The sequence below is a fragment of the Anopheles arabiensis genome, chromosome 3 (genome assembly GCF_016920715.1).
Source record: "Anopheles arabiensis isolate DONGOLA chromosome 3, AaraD3, whole genome shotgun sequence".
NCBI classification, from domain to species: domain Eukaryota; kingdom Metazoa; phylum Arthropoda; class Insecta; order Diptera; family Culicidae; genus Anopheles; species Anopheles arabiensis.
Window position 1 is genome coordinate 74,024,520 of NC_053518.1, and position 26,911 is coordinate 74,051,430.

Consider the following 26,911-nt stretch of genomic DNA (forward strand, 5'->3'; position numbering starts at 1 on the left):
TTTTCTCTCTCGTGTTAAATGAGGATGTGATTTGAGTAAAATTAGCTTCACAAAAAGTGGAAAATTATATTTAGTTAAATAATAAATAAGCACTTCACATGCTTTCAAATTATTTCTTAATCTCTCGCCCTAGAATAGCTACCCAGCTAATGGTGGCAGCCTCGTTTTGAACCATAAATAACCGATGAGTATCACATACCCACCCAGTAGTAGTACACCTTCAGGAGCTCTCACAGAACGACCTGGCTGGGGGCCACGTCACACACACACACACACATCGACCGAATGCCGATTAGTTCGGAACGATTGAAAAAGAAAGCACATAAAACTAGTTCTAATGGTGATGGTGTGGCCCATCATGTTGGCTGGTCGGTTGGGTGGAAGAGCGCGTGGCAGCTCGCTTGTTAGCGTCTGGCCCCGCGGTGGTATTAAATTATCCACCCGGAAGGATATCGCAGCACCTGAAGGACGCTGATTATGTGACGCTGGAGGCCACGAACCCAACCCCCACAGGTGTAGGTGGAACTGGGTGGGTGGTCGACGCCCATTTCCTGGTGGTCGAAAAGCATGGTTCGTGCAGCTAACTGCTTTTCCTGACTACAGGGACAGGGCCTACAAACTGATGGACGTAAATAATCGAGCCCTGTCAAATGAATCCCGTTCAAATCCCGGCCAAAACGGCGTCCCAGGTGTGTGCGTGTGTGTGTGTGTGTGTGTGTGTGTGTGTGTGTGTGTGTTGTATCAATAATTTTGTTTATTATTCGGGGGGGTTGGATTGCAGCACTGGAAGTAACTGCCTTACGTTGCTTCCTTTAAATCAATGTTGCCTTTTCCTCTGCTCTATGCGACTATCGTCCTGCAGAAGGGAATTAAATTAAACCCCCAAAAGGACACGCCCAGCAATAGAAAAAAGAGCGCTGGACGATCGACAGCGATGCATTGGTGTTTTTTTCTCTTTTGCTTCTTCAAGGTTGACTGAACCCAACCGAGGGAATGGGCTGCCGCCTTTTTTGACCACCGGAAATTCGAGCTGTCGAATTTCTGTCAGATTATGTGTCTGAGGTGAAACGTGTCTGTGTTACGAGTTTCTTGTAGGGGGGTTCTTTTTTTTTTTGTTGGGTGCGTGACGTGAATTTAGCTGTGCCAAGCTGAAGGTCACTCTATAGCTTGTATTGGAGCCAAGTTTGATGATAAAGGCATACACATCTAAACATTCGTTCAAAATTGAATTTTGATACTAAAAAAGTAAGCGTTTTTTTTTGTTTTATTTCTATCTCCAATTCCAAACTCAATAGAAGAGTCTGGTAAGTGGAGCTAGAATTTTTGCTAGCCACCGGAATTCTACGAACAGTAGAAGATCTTTATCGCGTACATACCCGGGGTTTGAAGCATGTTTGCGGGTTGAAATCGCTATCGCTTTCACAAAAGCTGTCCAAGTGTCGATAACGATAGCAAAAAAAAACGAAAAAACTAAAAAATAAAAGAGGAAAAGGCGACAGATCCCGGCACCGATACGGAGCTTTAGCCGCCTTTCTACCCGGGCCAGAAGTGCACTGGGATTTGTGGGCCTTGTGCCGGTGCTGGTGCGCTATTCGCTTTGGAACCTTTCTTTTTTTTTTTTGGCCCACACCCAAACAGCAACGAACATGGAGAAGTTGGCACCAGCACGGACACACACACACACACACACACCGGCAGGCGGTCTGCAGATGGAACGTTTCACCAAAACCCCGGTTGCTTGTTGTTTGGTTGCTGTCCACGATTATCTTTCTTATTTACGATCGTATCGGAATCGTTCTCATTGGATCGAACGAAAGGGACAGCGGCAGAGGGCGGGTAGCGCGAGTGTTTGGAGCAAAGGCCCGACAAGATGAACTGAGCGGAAATGCAGTGGAATTGAGAGGAAATAGTTTACTTTCTATTAGTGATAGGGCTTCCTTTTCCCCCGAGGTAAAAGGTTGGGCCCTCGAGAGTGTGAGTTATGGGAGCTTCTTGGCTCCGAACGGTTCCGATTGTAGTTTTCGTTAGGGTGCGGCAAGGTTTCCTTTCTCTCTCTTCTATTTTTTGCCAAATAAACTCTTCCCGTTTGTGCCATTGTTAGCGTTCTTTTGCCCTCCCCAAGCCCCCCCCCCATTTTGCAGGCTCGGTTGAAGCACCGGGGCCGCCACGCGCTGCTTAAGTGCTATCTCTGTTTGAGCAACCAATAAAGCGAGTGTTTACTTTTCCAACCAGCCCGAAACCGAGCTGACGAGCCCGACCCGACACAAGAGTTATGTTCCTGTGCCAGTGTGCGGCCAAGAGGTTCAAGGCTAACATAAATTTCGACCAATTGTTGTGCTGGAGCTGGGTGGAAAAAAGGTTTTTTTTCACCGTTTCCACGGTACGGTGACGCGATGGGTTCTTTTAATGGGGCTGGTTCCGGTGTAGGGCTTGTGGCCGGAATTTCGGAAACAATTGCGCTTGCCGATGCAGCAGGAATGCTTGCGGAGTGTTTTGAGTGTTTTGAATTGTTGCTACGCGAGAGAGAGAGGTAACTCAAGGTAACTCAAGTGTGTTGAAACTCTCCTCTCTTCATCTTTAACTCTCTAGCTCCATCTTTGCGGGACAGATTTATAGTTATTTACATTACTTGCAGTCAGTCTAAAGATTGTAAAACACATTCATTCCCAGATGGAGAAACTCCATCGCCAGTTACCTGAGTGTTTTTGGGGGGATAAAAGTTTGCCCAAACCATTTGTCATGTGGCTGTGAAATATGGGTCCTCCTAACGCATTTGAGCATCTACGAATGGAACTAGGGCTGGAACAATTTACATCTTTTCACTGCCTGGATTTATAATATCCCCCTCCCCCCCATGCAGCGAGGTACAGTTTCTGTGACGTGTCCTTAATTGAGAGCAATATTTTCACTTACGCAAGAGTTCGGTGTGTGCCAAAGTTGTAGCCGGAGCTGTTTGGGTGAAAGTTTTCCAATTTCCAACGCCGCCCTTGACCCAATGGGGACAAAGCTACCAGAGCACCTGACAGTCGTCTAGCAGGCGGGGAGGTTTGGATTAAATTCAAACGAACGCACGAGCATGATACTGATTTTTATCTGTCCGACGAAAGAAGCAAAGCTTTCATGTACGAGCTAATAAGAATGGCATCGGGGCGGGAATGGTGGGATAGGTGGGCACAATCTTGCACGCCACGTTAAACTTTGCGACATGCTCAGCACTAATCACAGCGTCTGTGTGTGTGTGTGTGCTTGTGCAGAGTTAAAAGAACAGGTGACATGGATAACACATAAATCACGCAGAGTAATGGTGCTCGGATGGAGACCACATGCACACGGACTGGACAAAAGCGTGAGTGAGGAAACGTGTGTGTGTGTGTTTTATCATGTCTCTTCCCAAGAGCCCACACAGCACGACATATCCTCCTTCCAGTTTGTGTGGTAAGAAATGTTCCGGGAATGGGAATGTCCTTCTTGCATCCATCCCCCTCGAGTGACGAACAGCAGCAGCCAGGGTGCTGATCGAAACATCGTCAGCGCATCGTGCGGTCAGACACACTGCGCTACAAATCGCCCGAACGCTCCTGGTGCTGCTACTGCTTCTGCTGCCATCTGAATCAGGTCACAAGGATAATTCACACCGAACACACACACTGGCTGGGGCTCGGCTCGGTGCCGATGTGCATGTTATTTGTTCATGTGTGCTCATCTGCTGGCACCACTGGATGCTACTGGGAGAGCAGCAGTGGCAGCGGTGGTTGCAATCGTGTTCTATTCCCCGAACACCGGATGCGGAATAATGCCACGTGCGTGTGCTCGCTGACCTGACTGGGTCGCAGTCCGAGGAACCGAACCGGACTTCCACGTTCCTCCCAGGCCTTTTTTTTATTTCTTCTTCTGTGTACTTTTGTTGATTTTTCTCACGAACTCAGGTATGCGACTGGCACGTGCACGTTGTGAGAATGAATGCTGTTTGATATTTCGATGCGTCTGTGCGGCTGTGTGGCGGGAGAATGGCAGTTCAGCTTTTTTCAAATTGGAAAACTTCCATTACGGCGATCGCTGCCATCTGGAGCGTGGAGCCAGGCGCATCTCTCCGGTGCTTGTTTACTGAACTGAAGTTCGTTTTGCTTTACGCATCACGGGAGCAAGGCAAACATTGGTGTGCATAGAAAGGGGGAGGTCACAATCAACACGCGCTCGAAAGGGTATTAAAATAGTCTAAACATAATGCCATACCGTGCAGACAACGGCAGGGAATGATATTAATATTAGATTGAAAATGTGTTTATGGTGCATTTTACTTTAAAATTTGTATTGATTCACAGTTGTCTGCAAACAATTTGTTGAGCAAGTAGTAGGTTTGAGTTATAATGATTATACTTATGTGCAGAATTGAGGGGGTTTCGATGTCTATACGTTTTTTATATAGATTTTGACATTTAGTACTTGTCAATTATGTTAACTCACTATACCCAAGCATAAGCAGTTTACAAAGTAAAAGCCACGAAAACATTACAGTGTAATACAAATATTAGAGGAGTGCTCTACCCAACTCAGCATCGTAAGCGTAATTTGTAGAAAATCTCATTCAAACAGTCCCAGTAGTTTACCGAGTGACGGTCCAAGAAACGATTGATAGAAGTTCACAAACCAGTGCTACAAAATGTCATGAGAATCACGTGATAATCATCACCGAAAAGAATGAACATATCCGTGGTAGCTTGATGTTCGTTGTTGATACTCAATGAAAGTGGTCGAACACGATGTGCGAGTACTTGAGTCAACCCCGATAATCTAACTGATAAGCTGAGCTTAATATCGTCGCAAGCATAGTCATGACTGGTTGACATCTCATGACTGAAACGAAGCTCAAATCAGATCACGTACACAATTGAAATGATCAGAGGTGATGCTTAAACAGTTGGTGGACCAATCACATGCTTGGTGACATTTTTTGTCACTCACTTGATCACGTGGACATTTTCTATCGATGATAATCACGACATTGTTGGAATATACTTGACGTGTGGTCCCAAGCAACAAAATGAGCATTCTTTTTCGCTCGCTATCTGCTTTGATTGTCGGACGTGTTAAACAGAGCGAGAAAACCTGCCCATCTTGTTGCTTGGGATAATTCGCGCGCCTCGCATATCTTCTATGACTATCGTGATGATCACCGATATAAAATGTCAACAACCAAGTGACTGATCAAGGGTTGGTTGCACAAAATGTCACCAAAAATGTGATGGTCGCACCAACTGTTTGAGACTCAATATGAAACATCAATGTAGAGCTCGTGATGCTGATACAATTTTCTTTTAGTCGGAATTTGTCATGACTATGTCAGCCACATTTCGCAGAACTGATCACAGTAAATTTGCATGATAAAGTGACTGGTAAAATGACGTCATTATAAAGTGACTGACCAAGCATTGGTTGCTACAATGTCACCAAACATGTGTTGGTGTTTGAGTATTATCAGAATTAACTACGTGACTCATGGATTTTGTTACAATTACAATATTTATGATACTGATAGTGATATTGGCGGCACTGGATAGATAATTCGAGTTATCTTTAATATTGTTGAATAGTAATCTATCAGATGAAAATATTTACTTAAATTATTGAGAAGACATTAGAAATAGTAGAATTGCTGTTAAGCAGGAGTACGGATAACAAACCGATAATTTAATAAATACAATATGCATTAAATTAGATCCAATATTTAGATACAATATACACGGTCAAACTGCCATCATTACTGCAATATAAATTAACTACTTAAGTAATGAACTTCATTTATAAAATCACAAAACCCGATTGTTGAGAGTGCAAAATGATACACATTTTAATGTCCCTGTCCCATCCAATGTAGCGCATATTGGGCGATAATGATTGAAAACTATATATAAAATAAAATAAAATGCAGCAAAATTGCAGCCGAAACGTTCATGCCATCATTCCGGCACCACCAGTGCTATCCGCCCGCAAATGAGTATATTCATAAGTAAAGCCGGAATGAAATATTCATCGAAACGCACACAATTTCCGTCAGCCACTTAATTAACGGGGCAATCGAATAAATTCTCATCCGGCCCCACGGGCCCACGCACACAAGGGGTTCAACTTATGCAGATCAAACAGATGTTCGACGCACAACCTGTGACCCTCCAGGAAGCGTTCGACGGGTACGGACTGGACCCTCACAACACGTACGGCAATTTATTTCGTTTGCACAATCAATTTGAATGGTGGCACCTTTCCCGGGAGCGAATTAAGCGAGGGAAATAGCGATCATCCCCCTCGAAAAAGGAAATAGCGAACGATCGATCGAATTCGGGGCTGCAGCAATAAACGCAATTCGTGTGTGCATGTGTTTTTTTTAAGGATGAGGCAAATTATTTACATTCAATTAGCTTAACACTGGGAAGCTTTCGTGTAGCTTCCTGCGACGTCAGCACGTTGAGCGGCATAAAATCAACAGGAAGTACAGGGTTTTTGCCCTAACGCTGTTCCTTGTTTTTTTATATTAGATTTTATTCCCATTTCCTCTAGTGTCTAATTTTAGGCCGCTAAGTGGACAGCTGAAGTAGGGCTGGGCCAGCTCGGCGGTGGCCTAATTAATGCCATCATAGATTCGCTCGCTCCACTCGCCCCGAACCCCAATACAAAGCTTTCCAGCAGCCGAATAAACTAAAAGCTTTTAACCACGTTCCGCGACCAACGGAACCATGGAAACCACAGAGCATCGGTCCTCCTGTATCTCCCAGCACACCTCCCCGCTGCCGGAAATAGCGAGAACCGAGTGAAGTGTCCTCTCGAGGTTGCTTGTTGTCGGTTTGGTGGTTTGTGTGATAAAATTCTGTCCACGAATGAGCAGGCACTCATTAATCCACGCCGTGGTTTCGCTGCACGTTCGCCATTGCCGTTAAAAGCGGAGGACTCCACCGACAGAGAAGGGCTAGAATGATGTCCCACAACCAAACCGAAAGGGTAGAGAAAAGGTGAAGGCTAACAAGAACGAAAAAAAGTACAGTAAGAGGTCACGCAAAAGCATATGCATCAGCTGACGTAAGGCTGAATATGACGTGAGCTGTTAAGAGAACGCTCCTGTCAACGTGGCCGTCACCGTCACTGGGAGCTATGTCATGTCTTCAAGAATCGTTCTTCGCTCTGGCTGTGAACTGGTTGGAACAATATGTTGGGAGAGATGAGGGGCTTTTGTCTTTCGTTCAGCCATTTATAAGCCTCCCCGGGTGAGCGCCACTCGCGAAGGTCATAAAAAGAAGGGCAGGAAAAAAAGCTACCCCAAACTACACCGATAACGAAGTGTGTGCCCCATCGAAACGGACCTCCCATTTCGTATGCGAATGGTTTTATGGCTTTTGTTATCTTGTTTCCCATTGCGGAGGTTTGAGCCAATCCTATCTCGGGGAGACGACCCTAAACGCGTCCATGGATCAGCTTTCCTTCAAAACAAAAAAAAGAAGGTGAAAAACAACATTGAATAAAACATAAGCGAAACAAAATAGGTGGCGTGAACATTAGCAACCCCATCCCTACCCCACTGTCCGGAATGGGGATACGGAATGGGGGGGGGGGAGGGGGAGGTCAAACCTTGGACAAACCGAATCCGAACCGGCTGCCAGTGTCGCTGGCATTGCTGACCGTCGTTCCTGAGAACGCTTCTCACGGGGATCGTTTTAAACTTTTGCTCGGATGTTTCGTTACGGAAAATGCCTTCCCTTTTTTTTAGTTTTGCTTTGTTTTCGTTCAACTTTCGTCTCCGGTTTCGTTTTGGCTTTTGTCCTGTCCAGGGTACAAAGCTAACCTTTCTGCGCCTTTTGTTTTTCAAATTTTAGCTGCATGCAACCTTTGTGCTGTGGAGCGAAAATTCGAAACCAAAAACAGTGGTTTGGTGGGGGGAAGGGGAGGGGGTCGGAGGTTGGCCGGAGGTAATAAATTTCGAACCCCAAACAATCCCGCTTTAACGGGGCTGTCGGAATGTACGTACACTGGGACAGGTTGTCCACTATACCCGGTGAGTAAGGTTCAAAATGATCCAGTCATTCTCTGTGTGAGTTGCTTTCGTGTTTCCCCATGGAGTGCTTTGATGGGGATTTTTGAAGTTCACCAGCATAGGGAAGCAAGCTTCGGCAAGCTTTAATTGGCTTAGATGACAACCCAAGAAACATTTTAAACCTTAACATAGTTTTAACGATGTTTCTACTGTTATTCCATTAAGTCATCCTTTCTTATTTGAATGTCGTGTATGCCCTAATAAGAATATAATAGAACTCACTTTAGCCTAAAAGGACGCATCTAACGAACTCTGTTACCATTTCTAGACCTTTGAGATGTGAGGCGCACATAAACTATCAAAATTACAGCATATTGCTATGAATATGTGCTTGAGACGGCAATGAATATGAAGTCATAATAATGGTTAAGAATTATTTGAGAATTATTATGTTGTCTTCTTATATTTTCTGATGAAATAGCTCGCGTATGTGCAGAAAACTATGCAATCAAATCACTGTTAAAATACATTATAATAATTTGAAAACTATCAAAACGTCAATAATATTAAGGGAAGGCAAACAATTAGGAAATAAATAAATAATAAAAAATAAATAATATACTATTAATTACTTAAAAAATAAATTATTTTAATGGATGGAAAAATGGAACAAAATACAGATATGTTTTAAACGCCCCCAATTTGCACCAAAAGCTGTATTATAATAAATAAGACGTGAAAAGCGTTTTGCAAATTGCCATTTTTCTATTTGTCATGTCAACTATGAATTTGTTTATCAAAAGAATTGTTCGGAAGTAGGCGTTGACAAGTTCAACGACAGCTCCACAGTATGCTAGCAAAATTCCCCTAGTCGATTGTAACACTCCCCTATATGAGTGCAAACTTCCACAGCATGCTTACAATATTCCCCTATCGATTTGCAACATTCTCCTAAGTGATTAATCTATTCTATTATATGATTCGAAACCCTTTAAGAATATGTTTACAGGTCGATTGAAGACAACCATCAAAACTCCATTTTTAGTTTTAACAGACAGTGTTCAGAGCGTCTTCAGAACGTTTCAAAGGTTTAACAGCTTTAAAGACTGTTAAACACCTTCAAAAGACATGATAGAACCATGTGGCTTATTACCTTCATAATAAAGAATGTTTGAAGACATGTTAAAATATTTCTGGGGAAACGACACGACAAAAATTTATGTGTCTTTTCAACGCTTTCATTCCACGAAAGTGCACTCAAAATCAGGAAAGAAGATTTGATTTAAAACGAGGACACTGGCCCGCAATGCAATTATAAACATTATTTTACTGCATAAGTACTGCACACTGAGAGGGTAGAATTTTCGGGACAGACAAACCCCGACTGTCTGTCTGCCTGTATCTGTGTCAAATGAGCCCCTTAAGGACAGCCTTTTGTAAAATCATCCCATCGCAACATCGGCCAATCTTCAATGCTCACTTACAATCCATAATTCTTCTCCACCAGGGACCCTATAAAAACTAAGCCAAGCCGGAGCTGATGAGTGGCTAGGCCGGGTGGCAACTGGACTGGACGTGCCACCCCACCGTTGCTCCCAGAAGCTCGTTGAATAGTTTCATCAAAATGTTCACTGTTTTTGTTTTTTTCCCCCGTTCTTCTTTTAGTGCCGCCGTGCTTTTGCATTCTCCCCGTGCTCCCCGTGTTTCAGCTTTCAGCGTTACCCCCCTCCCTTGCACAAATCGTGACCAAGGCCCGTCCGTGTTGGTCGTTTTCCCAGGGCCTGGAGGGTTTGCAAAATTTGCATACTCCCCCCGAACCGGTAAGTTGACCGGTTTGGAGGTTGCAAACGGTGCGGCAAAAAAAAAAACGGGCAAATTCCCACCAACAACGGGTAGCAATTTAGGGGTAGTACAAAACAAAAAAAGAAAGAAAAAGAAAAACACACGCTAAAGACAATTTATCGCTGTCGAGTAGGACGATAAATCATTCAAAACCAAACTCCACCTTGCCTGAGAGCATCGCCCGAGTGGATGGCGCACAAAGCGTTTTGTGGCAATGCAAAAAGTTTCAAAGTGGAAAATTCAATTGCAGACAGATTTTGGGTAGCTGCGGGAATGACTGCAAACGAGCGATTGATTTACCGCAATGTGTGTGTGTGTGTGCTTTAAGCAAGCGGTAGATAATAGAAAAAAAGCATCGTACTATTAATTGAGTCAGCGAGTTTTGCGGAAGTACTTCACCACAAAGCTCCCTGCCGTTTGGTGTCTATGGGAAAAAGTAGGAGAGAGCAGTACAGTTGGAAGCGCGATTGTAAATCAAACTGACACATTCCCGCTGGTACGATTGTACAATGTACAACACAGAAAAATGGACTGCTCTATCGGTGAAGGGCATCTCTCCACTTCAATCGTGAGTCCTTTTTTGCGCTTCCGGTCATGATCCTTCCTTCTTTCTGTTTTCTCTTTTTTCCATCCCAGCTCACGAAAAGCTCTCACGAAGCATGGAAATTAAAACATATCCAACATAACCCCGTTGTACCAAAATAGGGAGAAGAAAAAAAACAACAACAGAACACGATTCCAAAACGAGCCGTTTACGTGCTTGCAAATGATTGGTGGGCTTGTCGTCATTAATTTTCCTGCACTGCCTGTTGATCGTAGCAAGCGCGTGGCTGTGGCTCTGTGTGTTGTCTGTCACGCACAGGACGAACGATTAATTTTTCAACCAGTTTTCCGTTGGCGTCCTTTCCGCTAATGCTGCTAAATCGAGCCCCCGGACCCGCCATGACTGATCACGTGTGTTCTATGCCGCTGGGCCGATGATTTATTGGCGAAATTTGCGGGGCAAATTCATCCTCGCACGCTCTCGTGCACCTCACTGGCATAAAAAAGAAGGCACCTGCTTCCTTCTCTAGCTGTGTATCGGCTGCACAGTGGAGTTTGCTGGACTGCTACCATCCAGTCCCTTGTCCCAGTAGTAACCAATTATAAACATAATTATCATTAATGTTTTTGCTCGTTATTGGACGGCTATTGTAAAGCGCTCTATGCTAGCAGTAGAAGCCTTTCAAACGTTCATTTCCCTGTGGTGCAAAATCAATAATCAGCCCCGCTCTGTCCAATATGCTGTGGTAGGGAGGGGCAGCAGGCAGCAGCCACAGCATATCAGCAACCGAACAGCAAAAGGCTCGGGGTGCTGGCTGACACAAAAGCTCGACCGTTGGTTTCGGGGGTTTGGAAGTGAAGCGATTGGAGTGGAAAATGTAAGGCCCGGCTTCCGGTTTCCGGCCGTAAATGGGGAACCGTTTGTGTGTGTGTGTGTGTGTGTGTGTGTGTGTGTGTTTGTGAGTGTGACTATTGTTATCGCACTCTCACACAAACACACGCACATGTACAATCGTCATAGCATCCGTTTCACATGCGGACTTAACACGGGGCACCAGGCGTCTCCATTGTGACATTCGAGGCACGTTGGGTTGGAACAGACTAATTTTAATGTTAGCAAAGCTCCGGCACAATTCTGTCTGCTTGCTGGTGTATCTACATGTACACTTGTGTGCTTGTCCGTGTACATGTGTGTGTGCGTGTATCAGTTCAACCAACCGAAAGGTTGGACACGAAATTGAAATGGTTTGCTGGGCCTGGGCGGTTGGCATTTTACCATCACCTTCGCCAGACAAACTGATCATTTGACCAAATCGTACGCATCATCCAGTGTTTGCATTTGCATCAAATTCCGCATAATGTTAATACCATGTACCGCGCGTTGCCGTACCACGTTCGTGTGGAAGGAGACACAAGTTCAATCAACGGGGACCTAATCCTTCTGTGCAGCAGTCGGCCGTGATCCCATCCCCGGCAGTGCTGGGAGGAAGTTTAATCAACATCTCAGGCAAAGCGGATTCGTTTGCATGCTAATGGGGCACCGTGGACGATCTGTTTTGTATCACCAGCATTTGGGTTCGCTGGGCTGGGCTGGGCGATGTCACATTGCTGAAAGCTTCTCGGTGCTGAAAGCGAAACATGCGAACTGCCATGCCATGGTTGACACAGGTAATGGCATCGAAGGTGTAACACACACACACCACCTGGCTCCTATCCCTTTGCCAAGAGATTCTTTCATGACGTTGCGTCACATTTTGTCTTGCGAGCTGAAGTGGAATGGAATGACAGTTTGGCCCAAATCAGAGTCACCCCTCCGTCTTGATGGTGATGGTGACAGGTTTTCGGTTGCCATTTCACGGTGCCACCAAAAATCCGTGGTACACATTTGTCGCTCACGGGCGTGTTTCGGCGATTGTACTGGTGGGAAAACAAGGTGCTTGGTGCCGGTGAAGAATGGCACTGCTTACGCCCAAAGTGGTGTAAAATTGCATTGTGATGTGGTTTTTTTGTGGATAGGATAGCAGCACTTGAGCAGCTTGGTTTTGCGTCACTAAACCACGCGACCGGTGGCATTTCCTTTTATGCACGGAAAATCCGTATCACTTAAGCCTGGGAGCGAACAAAGCTTCACAGCGGACATGGACGGGGAGGTTTTAAAACGTTAGAAACGAAAAAAAAAAACAACTTGGTCTCAACTTGCCCCGTGATGAAAGACGGGGCAAGTCGAGAAGATTGATCTAAATTGGAAACGCTTTCAGACATTCTTACACATTCCGGATGTGAACGGGTAGACCGGAGCCAGTTGACAGAGTGATAAAACTAGCCAACTGTTGCTGGTACTGAATACACCGGGGTTTCCTCCCGGTGTAGTATAGCTAACAAGGCGCTGAAGGAAGATGTATAATTCAAAGTTTTCAACGTTTTTGCGACAAACACGAAACTTTTACCGTGAGAAGTATAAACTTGTCACGTTATCGATCATTAATGACAGTTGCGAGCCAGTCTTTACGGTGCTCAATCGATCACCGTTGGCCTGTTCAGAGTGAGGGGGATGGGCAGTAAAAGTTCATTTTCCTGACAGACGGTTGCACAGCAGCGTCTTTTTCTCTGATAGTCAACGCGATAATGACATAATAATCACCAACGCTTGACTGAAAGTCGTTACAAAAAGCGTTACAAAATTGATACATTGTAGCAAGTGGCTTTTTAGCGTCATGTTTAATGTGTTTCAGCCTAAGTATACTTTCTCGTGAAGGGAAAGAATAGCGGAAAGAAGCAAATATGTTTCGCTATAAAGTTAATAATATTTCATTACAAAGGAAGCAACCAAGTTTCTGTTCTGTTCAGGAGTCTGTCTAAAAATACACCATTTATATTTGTAATATTTTTATTGCATTATATTTTTATACAAGTTCCCCAAAATACATAAATAACATCAACTATTAGACCGTTCGAATTTTTATGAATATCTTTTTTCCGATTACCAAATACATTGTCCTAAATTCGTTAAGAATTAACTTTCTTCTGTCCTGTTTGATGGTAGTTGTTAATAATTATTAACAACCGATTCGCACAGAAGGTGTTGTTCCCTGTAATTGCCGACAGAGGGCGACGCGGTAAATGATTAGTGTGGACAACGTCCAACACTGATCGGGCCGAGTACTCCCGAAGGCTCACGATCGGGGCTACGGGAGAGAAGAAAGTTCACTCTTTCGCCTGAGCCCGAGACAGGTGACGGATTTTTTAGCGTCTCTCAATAAAATTCTGACTAAAAGATAGCTTAAAAAACGCTTGTTTTTATTAATAATAATTTACTGCGGGTGAAAGAAAGAGTGCTGTTGATAACGTCTCAACAGTAGTTATTATAACATTTTAACGGTACCTATAGCCTTCGTGCAATGACGCTTACATATTTTGCATATTTTCTGGTTGTCCTTCATCAGTTTTTCCGGTGGTGGATTTTTTTCAATAGTTCAAGTTTCAAAGTTCAAACGAAAAATCGAATTTAACTCCTTTGTACTTTAGTATTTGTAAAGGAAATTTTTCAATTCATTTGTTTGCTCAATCTTGTATACGAGAGGTGAAAGCCACTGCATAAAGTTTGTGTGATTTCCTGTTTCACAAATACACAAAAATTGCCTGAAATTCAAGCATCAAACAATGATTATCCTAGTCTTGTGTATTTGAAAACTTGTCGTCCTTGCCATAGAGACCATCAACGAAGTTCTTTAAACATTGAAATTAAACGTCCCAGGTGCTTTTTCGTGCTTTATTGTCATGAGCGGTTTTATTGCTAATATAGAAGAGTGCGAAAGTATGTAAAGATTGTCTAGGCCTTAAAAAATCAACTTCAAAGTTCGTAGCAAATATAAATACAAAAAAAAAATTAATCGCTTATAAAAGCGAACTAACATGGGGAGGTTTAGCTGAGCGGCCCCCTTTAGGCTGGAGCCCCACCCCCCTCGGAGTCGCATTGTATGGTTATAGGAAAATCTGCCTCTGAACAAATCATCCCTAAAATTGGGGCACGCTCCATTCGGAGCTTGAACCGATGGCGGGCATGTTGTCATGTCGTACGAGTTGATGACAGTATCACGAGACCGGCAATGTCAAACTCCATCTAAACTAAAATAACTAATATCGTAAAATGTCCTGTTTAACCTCTTGCTACGTTTCATCTATCGATGTGACCCTACTTGCTTACTTACTTACTTATCCGGCGCTACAACCGATTTGGCCTGCCTCAGGAGCGTCCAATGTGACCCTATCGCTTACTATACTGTAGCTTAACATGACAAATGACATGACCAGACCATCTTCAAGAGCTAAAATTGCCTTCCACACAAGAATCTTTAAAGTCCCTTCGTTGCAAGTGATTTCCACAATGTTTTAATACAAGGCCTAATAGCTTCCAGATGCTCGACGGAAGCCATCAAATCCGTAAAGTGTGTCTGTTGTAACGAACAAATCCTTGGAACAAAATTAAACCATAATATTGTTGTCGTATATTTAGAAACTGAAATTGATACAGCTTCTTTGCAACATAAAAGCTTCAAGGCTTGAAGATGTGAAAGCACTGTATTGTTCACTAAGCCAAATTTGTCACTTTTACGACCGATCCTTACCGGCAAATGATGCACCTTTACGATATGGTTAGATGCAAAAAGCAACCCCCAAAAAGACACTGGCCAATAAATCACCGCACCGTACTGCTTAAATTATACACCACACGTGAACCGTAAACGGTACCCCGAAACGTAAATAAGGCTAAGTAAATCTACCCACTACAAAGCACATCGAAAAAGCATAAAATTACACCATATCGTACCGGCACACAGGGGGGGAAAAATGAAACGCCCACCACATTGCACCAGTGCTGCTTGGTCACCCGGACACAGTGCTCGGGGGGTAAGGAGTGTCCTCATCCTCCCACCCCTCAAAAAAACCGTAGGCACCCCAAGTGGCTTATCATGCTGTCCACGAGGATGACGTGCAAAAGCTTCAAGGCTTCGCTCCATCCAAACTCCATCACTTTCCGCTGCTGGTCAGCCTGGGCCGCCGTGCTTTGATGTTGAAAAAGGTTAATTTACTCTTGCTGGGTTGGTTGTAGCGGGGTTTCGCCTTTTTTTGTTCTTGTTGTTGTTCAACCCACGATGCAACCCCCAAAACACAGCACACCCGCAGCACAGCTGCTTGGCAAGCGAAAGTGTGGAACGGCACGAAATTTCAAGGAAAAGTGCCAACAGGCAAAATTCCAGCCCCGTACGCAGTCCAAGAGAAAAAGTGGACGAATAATGTTATTTCTTATGGCAGATCAATTATTCAACAGTTTCTATTGGGGGCTTTTGTGTGTGTGTGCGGTGCCTTTACCATCGCTGTACGGCGATCCTGTTGCAAGAGAAGGAGTATGTCCTTAAAATTTTACACCCCATCAAACCGAAGGGCAATACAGTGGTGGTGGTGGTGGTGGTGCTGGCTGTAAGTGCCCGGTCGAGCTGCGCTCTATCTGTAAACGAGGTGACTCGATGCTTCCCGAGAACGAAGCTGCCAGGACCGTTCTTAACCAAGACCTGTGAGCTAGTCCCGGGTCGGTGTATTCGAGACAACCAAGACCTGTTCGTGACGGCTGAATGCGCTGAAGGCGCACGAGAAAGAGAGAGAGAGAGAGCGAAACAAAACACAAAAAAGGTGTAAGCGCCCTCTATGGCCACTGACAGCGTGTTCTTGCTGGAAATGGCTTGACCTGCCCCTTTGCGGGACCTTCCCGGCAGGTCGGAAATTAAATTCATCGACCAAATAGGGAGCCGAGCCACACGCGAGCACATACCCGTCCGGCCATAGTGTCTTGTGTGTTGCAGACGGTTTTTTTTCTCTAACGAAGCTTTCAAAAGAACGTACGACATGAGGGCAAAGTGGTACAATGGGCTTGGATGGAGCTGTTCTGTTGGGTTATGGGAGATGGTTTCGAAAATTCGACAAGTCGAGCTTAGGGGAACTAGAGCCATCCAGTGTTTTGGGATGGAAAAAACAGTTTCAAAATGAAGAAGCAAACAAAAAACCACTCCCAAAACCGTTCAAAGCAAACGAAACACTTCCCGGAAACATTACACAAGACCCTGCTGTGGGTGCAGGCAAACAGAATGGAAAAGGGAGGAGGGTAGAAAACAGAGTCTAGCTTCACATCCGGCGAGTATCTATTTCATACCCTTCGCAGTCGCGTACGGGCAGGAAGACTTTTTCTTCGAAATTAAAATAAAAATCCCCAGAAGAAAAAAAAAAAAACATCTGGCAAGTAGACAAGAGAAGCAAGAAGAAAGTAGCTCTCCTCCACTACTCTCCGCTTGCAAGTGTAGCTGCACATAATTGAGTTTGCTTTGTTGATGCAGCGCACACGGGCCCAGTTTAATGGACTGTCAACCCAGTAAACGCAGGCACGGGTTTGTAGCGCTGACATGAGAAATTGAGCGAAATAGCGAAACAGCTCTCACTTTACTGTACCCGCGTTGCATTATTGAAAGCTTACCCGGGTACGGATCAATGCCGACTCGATTATTCAACGCCCCCACTTGGTGCGCTCTCTGCGTCGTGCGCGATGAGCGTTCGATCGGGGAAAGCGATTGTCAAGCTTTGAAGTTGCATCGCGCTTCCGGGAAGGTGTAAATATAAGCTCCAAACCAAAAAGGTGCATTTGGTGCCGATGGTACGCGGTTGATAATGCAATCGTATTGATTAAATGCACTTGCACACACCAAAAAACTTTGGCAAAATGTAGGTAAATTGCAAATAAATTGAAAGGACACGAATCGAATAATCGGTAGCCGATACGGTGTGGGGATGTTATTGGTGGGAGTAAATGATGCAGCTCTCGGTAATCGAATTATTTTCCGTATTCGTTCGTATTAAATTATGCATTTTATTTGTCCGTTATTGTGTGTGTGTGTATGTGTGTTTTTTAGGGGATATGCAAGACAACACTAGTTGTCGGTTTATTAAATCAACCGGTAAATTGGCTTTGTCGAAGCGGGAAAATTAATTAGATTCGTTGGCAACTATCTATTAACTCTTTCGAATTGACACACAAAAAAGACAAATAAAACGTAGTTTGAAGTAGTGTTGGGAGATTCGGGATTCGGAAGATTCGAAGATTCAATCCCTAGAAAGATTCGATCGGATCGGATCCCGTTTGTAGGATTTGAATCCTTAAAAGATTCCATTGCGATTTGATTGGGATTCGTTTGGTATTTGATTGGGATTCTGATTGGTATTGGGATTGCGATTGGGATTCTTTATTGCGATTGGGATTGGGATTGCGATTGTAATAAGAGGCTGTCTCCGAGATACGCTATTAATGGGGGTCGACAGAAACCACGAATCTCTAATTTCGGAAGTCGAATCACGCAGTTTTCAGTCAATATATAGCAAATGTTCGTGTAATGTAGCATTCAATGAGAAGTTATAGTCACTTGAAATAAATTATTTGATTTGATATTGAATAAAGGTCCGCATAACACAGGGATCTGTACTAATTATGATGTAAGTACTGCAAAGTTAAATAATTTGGATTAAAACAGAATGACCTCTTATTCCAGCTTTACCTTATACACCACCCATCCCCCTCCCCCCGTTGCAAACTAGAGTAAAACGCTATACCACATTGCGATTGGGATTCAAAGATTCGAATCCCATCCAGGATCGGCATTCGAAGATTCGAATCCCTTTTTATATTCATTTTTCCCATCACTAGTTTGAAGGCAAACTATTGTACACAAACTAACCGCATATTTAATTACAATACGCTGTCGTGGTGGCCGCTGCTGTTTTTTGTTTGTAATGGAAAATGTATTTTGTTTCTCACACATGTATTTTTTGCTTTTTTATAAAAAAGGCAATTCCCTCCATATGACACACAAAGCACGTGTAGCGTGTAGCCTGTTTTTTTGTGTGTGGGATGCTTCCCAAGTTTCACATGCTGCAAGCAGCTTTTAATTAACATAATTTATCATCGTGTTTTGCAGTGCACGAAGCATGCCGTGGTGGTGGAGGCGCAGCGAACACGATTACACCTGATAAATACCTTCGGCAGGTACGGTACACATACACACCGTGCCTAAAAATATCTCCAACCGTAATGAGAACACTCGAGTGAGTGTGGGGAGGGGGGGGGGAGAGAAAAACTTTGCTCGTTAGTTATCATTAAATTTGTAAAAAAAGACCACACACAGACACAGAGAGAACTGCGCCCATCTTTTGCAACTCGATCCTTTTTTAAGACGCGGTAGGGCATTCCTTCTGTGTGTGGATTGTTGTACATACAGAAACACACCCCTGGCCGGGGGTCGTTGGTTTGAGGTTTGAGCTGTCTTTTTGTGCGCGAGCAGTCATCCGAAAGGGAGAAAACCGGGAACAATGTATCCTTCAACTGGTCCCTAGAAGAAGCTGGGGTATCGACGTGATGGAAGAGCTGTTCCTTCCCGTTTGCGTGCTTGGTAGAATGTTTTATCTCCCTTTTGCAAGCTTAGTTTGATATTTTATGAGAAATTTTCGTTCTCAAAAATCTCCAACGGTGGCATTAAATAATGCCATTCCGTGTTTAAAAGCTCATCACTCAAATTTAAGGCAAATGCTACTACATGCACGCTTCCTGACGCTGTTCGCGCACAACCATAAAGATGATTAGAGGAGCATGAGCGCCAACTCACCACGCTGTATAATAATTTGCTTATCATCGTTTCGCACATACTTAATCCCCTGCTTTGCTGAAGCGGAAAAAGAAGAAACAGCGACCAAAAACAAAACCACCCCTTCACACAAATGAAGGCGCGTGCCTGGGTGGTACTAACCACGGCCCGCGCACGGCCTGCCACGGCTCCTAATTGAACGTCTTGCAAACATTGACTTAAATGAGTTTGTGGCCGGCACAGGGTCGAAGCAACCGGGCAAACAGGCCAACACACACAGGAACACAGAAACACACATCCAATGATCCGGGGCTGATTTATCTTCTTTGGAAAATAATTTATCTCCAGCAGCAGCAGCTCCAGCAGCGAGAACGTCATCAACAACCGCTTCGCACACGCCAAGACGTGTGGTTCGCCGTTCTGCCGCACGCGGAAAGTCAAACGCAAGAATGTTAGCCGACCGTGTAGCAAAGGCGTCATGCCGTGTGTGTGTGTGCTTGTGTGTGGATAAGAAAAATTTCATAACCCATCTTTGGTGGGCTTATGAAGTGGTGTGTGCGGTGTGCTTGAGCGGGGCCGTGGGGTAGGAAAACCCCGTTAATTATGCACGAACTATGCTGAAGGACACGGAAGTGGTCCTTCGCTGCTTCGGCTGCGATACAAGGTTGCCTGAAGTGGCCTTAGACTATAACGTGCAAGATAGAAAAGGTGTTGCGACGAAACCGTTCGACACCCTTGGCGATTGAGCACCCCTGAGACGAAAGCCTCACCGGGCGAACGCCAAGAGAAGTGCAATGAAAGACAGAGTAGACCGTCGGGAGAAGCAATCCAACCAGCGAGGAGAACGGAGCAGAATACAAATCCGCAAGAGTGACGAAGATTAGTAAGGAAGCGTAGATATTCAGATTAGTGAAGGGACGAGAAAAGTGAGTGAAAAAGTAATTTGAAATGTGATCGTGTATGTCATGAAATATTTTAAATATAGTTTCAGAACCGTGTCAAAGGCGGTTAACGAAAAATCATCCCAACATTTTCTGAAATTTTCTCTGGCATCAGAGAAGAAGTAAGATGGACAGCACACCGAAGTGCCAGCTGTGCAACCGACCCGAAGAAGAGCAAGCCACGATGGAAAAATGCTGCTTGTGTACGAAATGGGAGCATGCTGAGTGTGCAGGACTGTTCGTGGAGATCAAAGATCCAGCATCGAGGTATGTATGCTCGAAGTGCAAAGTGAAGCAGGAAACCACAGCTGCTAAATTTCGTGACGATCGGGACACAGCCAGTTTAAAGCCTTCAGTGCGGTCCAAGAAAGGGTCAGTGGCTTCTACTAAAAGGAGCGAGAGGATTGCGCAAGGAAGTGTACCTTCCACTCTTCTCTCAGTGAACGTGGAAGAGCAGCTTAAGCTGGTTGAAGAAGAGAAACGCTTAAGAGAACGCGAAATAGAAGAGAAGCGAGAGCTGAAACGCCGCGAGAATGCAGAGTTAGCCCGCCAACTAGAGGAAAAGAGAAAGCTGGCCGAGGAAGAAAGTCTTCTTCGGGAGAGAGAGCTTAAAGCCGAAGCGGAGATGAACGCTCTCGAAACCAGCGTACGTCGTGAATCACTCGAGAAAAAGCGCGAGCTGCTGTTGCAACAATCTCGCGCCAGCAACATGGGTTCACAGGAGAGCTATAGTGAGAAGGTAGTGTGCTGGCTTAGAAAGAGTGAAGAAATGCCTGGAGAAAAGGAAAGGGAGAAAGCTGTCTCTCGCGCCGGCTCGATGCTAATGAATTTACAGCCTTTTGTAACATCGAGTGCCAGAAAGAGAACGAACGAAAAGACCATGGTGGAGGAACGGTTGAAAGAACAATCGGATCTATCAGGGAGACAGATAGCCGCACGTCACGTACTTGGTAAAGAAGTTTCCTACTTTAGTGGTGACCCGGAAGATTGGCCGCTATTTTTTAGTACCTTCGAAGAAACATCGCAAACTTGTGGGTTTAGTAATGCGGAAAATTTAATACGGCTACAAAGATGCCTCAAAGGAAACGCGCTCGAGCTAGTGAAAGATCAACTTACGCTGAAAGAGAATGTGCCCGATATACTCGAAACGCTCAAAATGATATATGGTAAACCGAGCCTACTTATTCGTTCGCTCCTTAACAAAATCCGCTGCATGTCACCGCCGAGACCGGATAGAATGAGAACAGTGATTGAATTTGGTTTATCGGTAAAAGCTCTGACTAATCATATGAGAGCAGCTAAACTAAACGCGCATCTAAATAACCCAACTCTATTGGAAGAGCTCGAAGAAAAATTACCAGGTGATATGAAGTTGAATTGGGCCGCCTATCAAGAAGAAAAAAACATACGGTCGCCTTAAACACACACGTAAGAATGAATGTAGAAGAGGAAACACCGAACGAAAGGTCAACGTCCTCATATCGTCCTCCTAGTGCAACACAAAGGAGACAATGTGCAGTATGCCAACGTGAAGGTCATCGTGTTTACGAATGCGAGCAGTTCAAAGCCGCCGATGTGGACGAACGTTGGAAATTTGTAAATAACAAGGCACTATGCAGGACGTGTCTAAATAACCATGGTAAATGGCCTTGTAAATCCTGGCAAGGTTGCGGGGTGGATGAATGTCGCCTGAAACACCACCAGTTGCTCCATCCAACAGTAGCAACCGATGAAGCCGTAAGCGCATGCGCATCACACACAAACGAGGTAAATGCTATAAGTCCATTATTCAGAATACTACCCGTTACCCTGCACCATGATAATACTTCACTAACAATTTATGCATTCGTAGATGAGGGCTCGTCATACTCATTAATCGATGAAACGATAGCCCAAAAGTTGAACGTGCATGGCAAAAAAACACCATTGACCCTACAGTGGACAGGACAAGTGACAAGGAAAGAGCCCGGCTCAGAAATAATACGCCTGCAAATATCCGGGAGAGATAAAAACATTAAGTACGGACTGGAAAACGTGAGAACAGTCAGCCAACTTATGCTCCCAACACAAACGCTAAAATACGACGTACTACAACAACGATACTCGCACTTGAAAGGGCTACCACTGCAGAACTACACACGCGCACAACCTCAACTGTTGATCGGATTGGACAATATCCGGCTTGGTGTGCCATTGAAAATTCGCGAAGGACGGCCACCTGAGCCAATCGCTGCTCTATGTCGACTAGGTTGGTCGATCTACGGAGGAAGTGCAAAAAACAAGGCACCAGCAGCGATAGTAAACTTTCATGTTGCACCCCAGTCAGATTGTAACAAAGAAGTCAACGACATGTTGCGAGACTACTTCACGATAGAGGATTACTGCACGAAAGTTACAAATGAGAAACTGGACACAGAAGAAGAAAGACGAGCGAATCGCATATTAAAAGAAACAACAAAACGCGTCGAGCAAGGTAATCGCTTCGAAACAGGGCTGCTTTGGAATTCTGACTCTCCAAATTTCCCTGATAGCTACCCTATGGCAGTTAAACGAATGCAAGCACTAGAAAGAAAGTTCGCACAAATGCCGGCACTTGAAGAAAAGGTACGGCAAACTATATCGGAATATGAAGCAAAGGGATACGCCCACAAAGCTAGCCTAGAAGAACTTTCATCTCAGGCAGTTGAAAAAATATGGTATCTGCCATTGGGGGTGGTACAAAATCCAAAGAAGCCAGGCAAGATAAGGTTGATCTGGGATGCAGCAGCAAAAGTTGAAGGAGTATCATTCAATCTAAGAATGCTGAAAGGGCCGGATCTTCTGGCCCCGCTGCCACAGATCTTATGTCAGTTTCGACAATTTCCAGTAGCAGTGTCGGGGGATATAATGGAGATGTTCCATCAAATCCGAATTCGTCACCCTGATCGCCAATCACAGCGCTTCGTATATCGCAAGAGCCCTTCAAATCCGATACAAATATATGTAATGGACGTGGCGACGTTCGGTTCTACGTGCTCTCCCGCCGCAGCCCAGTACGTGAAAAATCTAAATGCACAAGAATACTCAACAGAATTTCCACGGGCTGCTAACGCAATCATAAAAAACCACTACGTAGACGACTATTTGCAGAGCTTCAAGACAGTAGACGAAGCAATACAAATCGTGAAAGAAGTTAGTCTCGTACACTCTAAGGGCGGTTTCACACTTCGTCGATTCATGTCCAACTCGACAGAAGTACTAAAAAGCGTCGGAGACTCAGCGGAAGAAACGTCAAAGGATCTTATGCTAGAACGAGGAGAAAACACGGGGTCAGTCTTAGGAATGAAATGGAAGACAGGCGAAGATGTCTTCACATTCTCCTTCTCCTCCAACGAAAGTGTCCAGCATATTCTCCGCGAAGACCATATTCCCTCAAAAAGAGAAGTGTTGAAAGTCGTAATGAGCCTATTTGATCCTATGGGACTTATATCCTTCTTCCTGGTCCATGGGAAAACCCTCATTCAGGAAGTATGGATAAGAGGCATCGATTGGGATGATCAAATACCGGTCGATATATATAAACGATGGCGAGAGTGGACAAATCTACTTCCACAACTAGATAAACTACGCATACCAAGATGCTATTTTCAATCCCCTTACCCTAGAAATATCGATGACATACAGCTGCATGTCTTCGTAGATGCAAGCGAAACCGCGTACTGCGCTGTGGCGTATTTTCGAATAGAGACAGAAGGATCGATCCAACTTGGACTAATAGGTGGTAAAACTAAAGTGGCCCCCCTTAAGACGATATCCATTCCAAGACTAGAACTAAAAGCAGCCGTTCTAGGATGTCGAATGCTGTCCAGTATTAAAGAGCAGCACTCCTTTCCCATAAAACGACATTTCCTATGGAGTGATGCAAATGTTTGCTTGGCATGGATAAAGTCAGCTAACCCTCGACGTTATCAACAGTTCGTCTCCGTGCGAGTGGGGGAAATACTGACCACTACAGATCCACAAGACTGGAGGTGGGTGCCGTCAAAACAAAACGTAGCAGACTTGGCCACCAAGTGGAACACCGGCCCCGAACTAGTGATGGAAAATCCTTGGCTTACCGGTCCTCGATTCCTGCACGAAAAAGAGGACCGATGGCCTCTGAAACAATCCATGCATGACACCAACGAGGAGGTGAGAGTAACGCACTTATACATCCACTCGGGAGTACCACCAATCGACTTGTCCCGATTCAGCCTCTGGAGAAAACTCCTTCGTTCTGCAGCATTCATCATTCGGTACAAAAACAATCTACGGAGCAAGGTTAATGGGAAACCATTGCAACTAGGGGTTCTTAAACACCAAGAACTACGGACTGCGGAACTGGCACTATGGAAAATTGCGCAACACGAAGCATTCCCCGATGAAGTTGCAGAGCTGACTAAAACAATGGGAGACCCTGAAGGACGACATACAACCGTTTCCAAATCCAGTCCCATCTACAAGAAGTGGCCTTTCATGGACGGCGATGAAATAATAAGGATGAGAGGACGAATCGGTGCATCCATATACTCCAGCTACGATGCTAAATACCCAGTTATACTTCCAAAGACTAATCATGTAACATTTCTTATTGTAGGTTGGTACCACATCCAGTATCGACACGCAAACAGAGAGACAGTGGTAAATGAAATTCGTCAACGCTTCGACATTCCCAACCTGAGAGCACTAGTGAAGAAGGTGACTGATGTATGCTCATACTGTAGAGTGATGAGGAGATATCCCAAGCTACCACCAATGGCTCCTCTGCCTAAGACACGTCTCGCAGCATTTACAAGACCATTCAGTTACACAGGTTTAGACTATTTCGGTCCGGTACTGGTACGAGTAGGACGAGCAAACGCGAAACGGTGGGTAGCACTTTTTACGTGCCTAACAGTTAGGGCGGTCCATCTAGAAGTAGTCCATTCTTTGAGCACGGAATCTTGCATTATGGCAGTGAAACGATTTATGGCCAGAAGAGGTACACCATTAGAATTCTGGTCAGACAATGCAACATGTTTTCAAGGAGTTAGTAACGAGCTTAGAATGGAGCTCGACGAAACCCTTGCGTTGACATTTACGAGTCCACATACTAGTTGGAACTTTATACCTCCAGCAACGCCACACATGGGTGGCGCATGGGAAAGACTGGTGCGATCAGTGAAAACGGCGATTAGTAGCATAATAGACGCGCCTAGAAAACCTGACGATGAGACGTTAGAAACCATACTGCTACAAGCAGAGATGATTATAAATTCTAGACCATTAACATACATTCCAATAGAATCGGCGGATCAAGAGTCTTTGACGCCTAATCATTTTCTACTAGGTACCTCAGATGGATCAAAACCAATACTATCGCCAGAAGTAGACAAGAAAACAACCCTCAGGAGTAGTTGGAAACTATCGCAGTACATTACGGATCAATTCTGGCAGAGATGGATCAAAGAATATCTTCCTGTTATTACAAGAAGAAGCAAATGGTTCGACGAGGTTAGGGAACTAAAACCGGGGGATCTCGTGTTGATAGTAGGTGGCACAACTAGAGGACAGTGGACTCGGGGAAGGATAGAGAAGGTAATACCAGGGAAAGATGGGCGAGTGAGAGAGGCATTAGTTCGTACGTCGAACGGAGTACAACGACGATCAGCGACCAGACTCGCTGTTTTGGACGTCTTGGAGAACGGTGAACCCAGCCCTACAAAACCTTCCTCAAGTAGATAGGGAGAGTTCACGGGTGGGGGTATGTTGCGACGAAACCGTTCGACACCCTTGGCGATTGAGCACCCCTGAGACGAAAGCCTCACCGGGCGAACGCCAAGAGAAGTGCAATGAAAGACAGAGTAGACCGTCGGGAGAAGCAATCCAACCAGCGAGGAGAACGGAGCAGAATACAAATCCGCAAGAGTGACGAAGATTAGTAAGGAAGCGTAGATATTCAGATTAGTGAAGGGACGAGAAAAGTGAGTGAAAAAGTAATTTGAAATGTGATCGTGTATGTCATGAAATATTTTAAATATAGTTTCAGAACCGTGTCAAAGGCGGTTAACGAAAAATCATCCCAACAAAAGGAGAGAGAGGGAGAGAGAGGGCAAAAAAGGGAAACAACACGTATCCAGAATATTACAACACGTGTGCCCATCATATACACCTCCGAAACGGTGACCCAGATAGAACGTGCTAGATGCCCCCGAGGCCCGACTATCCCAGGCCCAGGTCGGTCCGGCACAAAGCGCGTCCAGTTGAGTGTGGGGGTGTGGCGAGGATTTGTGCAATTCTCTATCGTTCGCGCTGGAGCACCTTTGGGGCAAATTTCGGCAGGCTCCTTCCAGTACGTTTGCGGACCGACGTGTTTACACGTCCTGCTAAAACCATGTGGCCATGTAAGTTCTTCATCTCGTTCCCCCTTTCAAAACCACACACACTCACACCCCTCACCCCGAGCACAAATTGTTACAAAACATTTATGACATTTTGCCTCATCATTGAGTGCTGTGTGTGTGTGTGTGTGTGTGTGTGTGTGTGTGTGTGTGTGTGTGTGTGTGTGTGTGTGTGTGTGTGTGTGCTACGTGGTACGTGCAGTGTTCCGTTCCAAGTGGAAAAAAAAGATGTACAAGAAGAATCTTTTTCAAACCGTCCTACATAGACAGGGCACAACAACAAAAAAAGTAGGTACAACATGCAGTACAAAGTGCTTCGCAGCCATGTGCAGCCTTTCGCAAAGTGCAGCATCGATGTCGATAAATATTTTCACTTTGTGCTCGCAGCACATCGGATGCTATTTCCAGCATCGCCTGCATCCAGTGCTGACATTCTGCGACGGCTCACACACACACACCACGCGCCTGATATTAAAATGTTACCCCCTC

The 26,911-nt window shown here is 44.8% G+C and overlaps 3 protein-coding genes across 5 annotated transcripts in view; 2 read left to right on the forward strand and 1 right to left on the reverse strand.

The window, feature by feature from the left end:
* The window catches only part of LOC120899867 (neuromodulin), an 82,413-nt gene that overhangs the window by 30,376 nt on the left and 25,126 nt on the right, over positions 1 to 26,911 (reverse strand). The gene's annotated exons all lie outside the window — the stretch shown is intronic.
* LOC120899865 lies at positions 19,801 to 26,109 on the forward strand. 3 transcript variants are annotated; one of them, XM_040306151.1, is made up of 3 exons: positions 19,801 to 20,009; positions 20,069 to 20,291; positions 24,640 to 26,035. In XM_040306151.1, exons 2-3 carry the CDS (start codon positions 20,243 to 20,245, stop codon positions 25,764 to 25,766), a joined length of 1,176 nt encoding a protein of 391 aa, XP_040162085.1. In that variant the 5' UTR covers positions 19,801 to 20,009; positions 20,069 to 20,242; the 3' UTR covers positions 25,767 to 26,035. The 3 variants fall into 3 exon arrangements, 2 of the variants coding, with proteins under 2 accessions (XP_040162085.1, XP_040162084.1); XR_005739115.1 differs by lacking the exons at positions 19,801 to 20,009; positions 20,069 to 20,291 and adding an exon at positions 26,065 to 26,109 and having other exon boundaries at positions 24,400 to 26,005; XM_040306150.1 differs by lacking the exons at positions 19,801 to 20,009; positions 20,069 to 20,291 and adding an exon at positions 24,400 to 24,558.
* Positions 22,102 to 24,351, forward strand: LOC120899863. The gene is made up of 2 exons (XM_040306149.1): positions 22,102 to 24,194; positions 24,257 to 24,351. Exons 1-2 carry the CDS (start codon positions 22,374 to 22,376, stop codon positions 24,326 to 24,328), a joined length of 1,893 nt encoding a protein of 630 aa, XP_040162083.1. The 5' UTR covers positions 22,102 to 22,373; the 3' UTR covers positions 24,329 to 24,351.

Bases quoted from the DNA above. Each gene is read 5' to 3' on its own strand.
- LOC120899863 (XM_040306149.1), top strand. From the start codon at position 22,374: ATGTTGCGAGACTACTTCACGATAGAGGATTACTGCACGAAAGTTACA. The intron at 24,195-24,256 runs GTGAGAGTAACG...GTCCCGATTCAG, and splicing joins TGCATGACACCAACGAGGAG to CCTCTGGAGAAAACTCCTTC.
- LOC120899865 (XM_040306150.1), top strand. From the start codon at position 24,450: ATGGGAGACCCTGAAGGACGACATACAACCGTTTCCAAATCCAGTCCC. The intron at 24,559-24,639 runs GTGCATCCATAT...TTCTTATTGTAG, and splicing joins AAGGATGAGAGGACGAATCG to GTTGGTACCACATCCAGTAT.